We start from the raw sequence: 3245 nt of genomic DNA on the forward strand, positions 1-3245 counted from the left end.
TATAAAGGATAAAAGAATGAAACTGACACTAAGCCAGCAGGCTATGGAACTGACCTCCCTCTCAGCCGGCTGTGCTAATGAAGCCTCCGCCGCAGCAGCTCAGTAATAGTGGCTTTTTCCTGTCAGATGAACAATTTTGTTGCTATTATTGTTCCAATTTAATTATTGTACAACTTCCACTGAGCTACATGCAGTTAATGCTCTAATTACCCATGGCATCTTCACATTTTCTATTTTAAGTCTTGATTGCCTGCTCTAAGGATAGAGGATTTAATTATTAAATTACTTTGTGTTGGCTGGTGGTAATTCTGGGTATGCTTATAATTGTGTGCTCGCCTACAAGTGCTTTTCAACATTATGTAGACCTACTATGCTCTGTGGAATATATAAGGAGGAATACCAATTCCAACTTCCAAAGAGCATGTGATACTTTCTTATTATACTTCCGTTTATGTAATTAGGTCCTATGAGACGGTGCTTATGATTACACTCAATGGTTTAATGTAACATTCAAATGGTTTTAGGAACATGAAATCCTCTTTTAAAGGTGTTCATGTTTACTGTAGGTTTTGTTTGAAATAGCAGACAATCACTTTTACCATTGCATCCATAAATAGGTACATATATTTAACTGACAGTACAGAACAAAATGTAATTAATCTAAGAAAGTTAATGTACACAACACACCCTCACACATACAAGTGAGGATGAAAATTTTCTTTTTAGTTTCATCAGTTCCACTCGATTTCAGTGAATTTAAGTTGCATGGGGGAAAAAATTGCAACTGGGCTTACTAGTAGTTGACACTCAGTGAGACTAAACTGATATCAAAATATTGCAAAATCAAAACCAGCGAGCAGCATCACTTACTGTGGCATCTCCCTCCCCCTGCTCTGTCTGGCCTGCAGCAGGCTTGTAGCTTCCCATTCCTCTGTACACGTTTATTCTCTGTGCAGTGAGGCCTGTAGGAGGGTAGACATCTGGGTACGGAATATAACATATTGTCAGGACACAGTGAGAACTTGGAGCAGAGATTTCATCCACAAACAGCGCATGTTAATTGATTTTGAGATTGAACCAACCATAACTTTCCTCACCAAATGTGACCGACCAGGTTAGTTGTAACGCAATCCTCTGTCTCATGAAGTGGCGATCACATTGCTGGCATATTTTTCATCACTTTACATGCAGAACAAGTTTTGCTACATTATAGTATGTTTTGATTTATGCAAATATAGGGAAATTGACTTTACATTGCCTTTTAGTCAATGGTTCACAATTAACGATGTGTTGATGCTGTTGTTGGACGTCAGATCACAAACTTGCCAGGATTTTGCGGTATATGGATTTGTTCACAAGTAGGAACTCTGACTTTGAGTGGCGTACCAGTGTTATTTTTATAGTAGGAGGTCGTAATATATCAACTTCCCAGTTGGCTGGAATGCAGCATAAGATTGGCCAGAATCCAGCAGACCAGCAGAGACCCCAGGAAGTTATGGGTCCCAGCCAAGAAACAATTCCTCACATAACACCCTATCTAACAGGTAACTGTATTTCCTACTCTTTGGTTCACGTAGAGATTTAACAAAGGAGCTTTAGCATGTTAATTAGTGAGGAGTATTTTTTAATGTTATATGCACCTTGTTAGTATCTCTGGTTACTAACTTATACTAGATAGATAGATAGATAGATAGATAGATAGATAGATAGATAGATAGATAGATAGATAGATAGATAGATAGATAGATAGATAGATAGATAGATAGATAGATAGATAGATAGATAGATAGATAGATAGATAGATAGATAGATAGATAGATAGATCATCTTTATTTATACCATATAGTCCACATAAACAAACCTCAGTGCAGTTGTGCATATTAAATAAGACATGGCTGTATAGTATTTTACACAATATAAACCCACCCTGTTGGTCTCCATGACTATCCTCAAAGCCACAGAGCTGCTCCATCTCCAAGTGCCTGGGAGGGATCTTGCGATTGGCAAAGCTGTGAGGGTATTTCTCCTCTGGACTGTCCAGCTCCTGACCATCCTCGTACACATGCTTCAGCACCCGGCCACTGTAGGACGAGGCCAACTTGAACCTCACCTGTAGTGTGGAGTTGAAGGTAACATGTTTTTACTTTAGTAACAAATATGCACACCTTGCTAGAATAGAAAAGAAGATGTATGAGTAAAAATAAATGCTATCTGACCAGAGGGTTTATACAAACCTTGGTCAGAATATCAACATAAAAGGGCTGACATCCTGTTCCATTCCTTCTTTCAGTTTGACTACAGGAGTTGTGTTTAGAAAGCCGAGAACTATATATTCAAGAACACAAGCTTCAGCCAGGTTTGTGTTATTATGTAAAAGCAATATGCCACTGATAGTAAGCATCTGCATTAAGAAAACATGGAACGCTCTGCAGTGACCTCAATATGTCTTTGACTCAGCACAGTGCATTTAGAAAAGTATCTCGAAGCGGTCCTGCGAACAACTCACCTTTCTGGGCTTGGTGCCTTCATAGCGTTGGTTCAGTTTTCTCTGGAGTTCTTCCATAGTGGCTCCAACTTAGGAGGGGACGCGGCGAGGGTGTCAGTCCACCGAAGAAGCTCCTTACCGGGGGCGAAGTGACATCAGCTGCAATTGGTGGTGCCTGGTGTGATAAAAGGAATGCACCAATGAATGGATAAAAGAATGGACCGATAACACAGCTTAGTAGAAGAACAGGGTATGAGAGCACGACTGAAGAGCTGTGTGTGAAGGAGTGGGTGGATGACTGGATGAGATCAAGCTTTTTCTCTGTGTCCTGCCTTCTTAGTTTGAGTGCACCTGCTGTTTTTAAGGGACCACCTTTCTAGCTTCCCAACGCGCTAAATTATACACGGCGAGATCGAGTGTGTGCGAAAGCGTTGTAGAGAAACCAGAAGCTCTGTCATCAAATAATTATGATCCCCAGAATAGAAGGTAGTTGGAGCCTTTGTGGAGCACTGTGTGTGTCTGTGTGTGTGTGTGTGTGTGTTAGGGAGAAAAAGAGAGAGCGAAGAGGATGTGTATGAGTGTGTGGGAGTTGTTTGATAGTTCTAGGTCTGCCTATCATTGGACTGGTGCCGTGTGCATCAGTGTTGAAAAGTAAATAGGATTTCACTAATGTATGTTGCTGTCATCCTGAACATGTTCTCCTTTATTAAAGGGGACATATTATGCACAAACTCGGGTTTAAATGTATATTTCCGAGGTC

General features: G+C 40.4%; 1 protein-coding gene across 1 annotated transcript in view; it reads right to left on the minus strand.

Annotated features, from left to right (window-relative positions):
- The window catches only part of grxcr2 (glutaredoxin and cysteine rich domain containing 2), a gene marked incomplete at both ends in the record, with an annotated part of 3501 nt that extends 938 nt beyond the window's left edge, over positions 1 to 2563 (minus strand). The window contains 3 exons of the mRNA XM_080040903.1: positions 871 to 980; positions 1927 to 2110; positions 2507 to 2563. Of these exons, the coding sequence (XP_079897029.1) occupies positions 871 to 980; positions 1927 to 2110; positions 2507 to 2563 (351 nt within the window). The remainder of the gene's footprint in view (positions 1 to 870; positions 981 to 1926; positions 2111 to 2506) is intronic.
- Between the last annotated feature and the right edge of the window lie 682 nt (positions 2564 to 3245).

Source organism: Ammodytes marinus (assembly GCF_949987685.1).
Source record: "Ammodytes marinus genome assembly, chromosome: 14".
Classification (NCBI taxonomy): domain Eukaryota; kingdom Metazoa; phylum Chordata; class Actinopteri; order Uranoscopiformes; family Ammodytidae; genus Ammodytes; species Ammodytes marinus.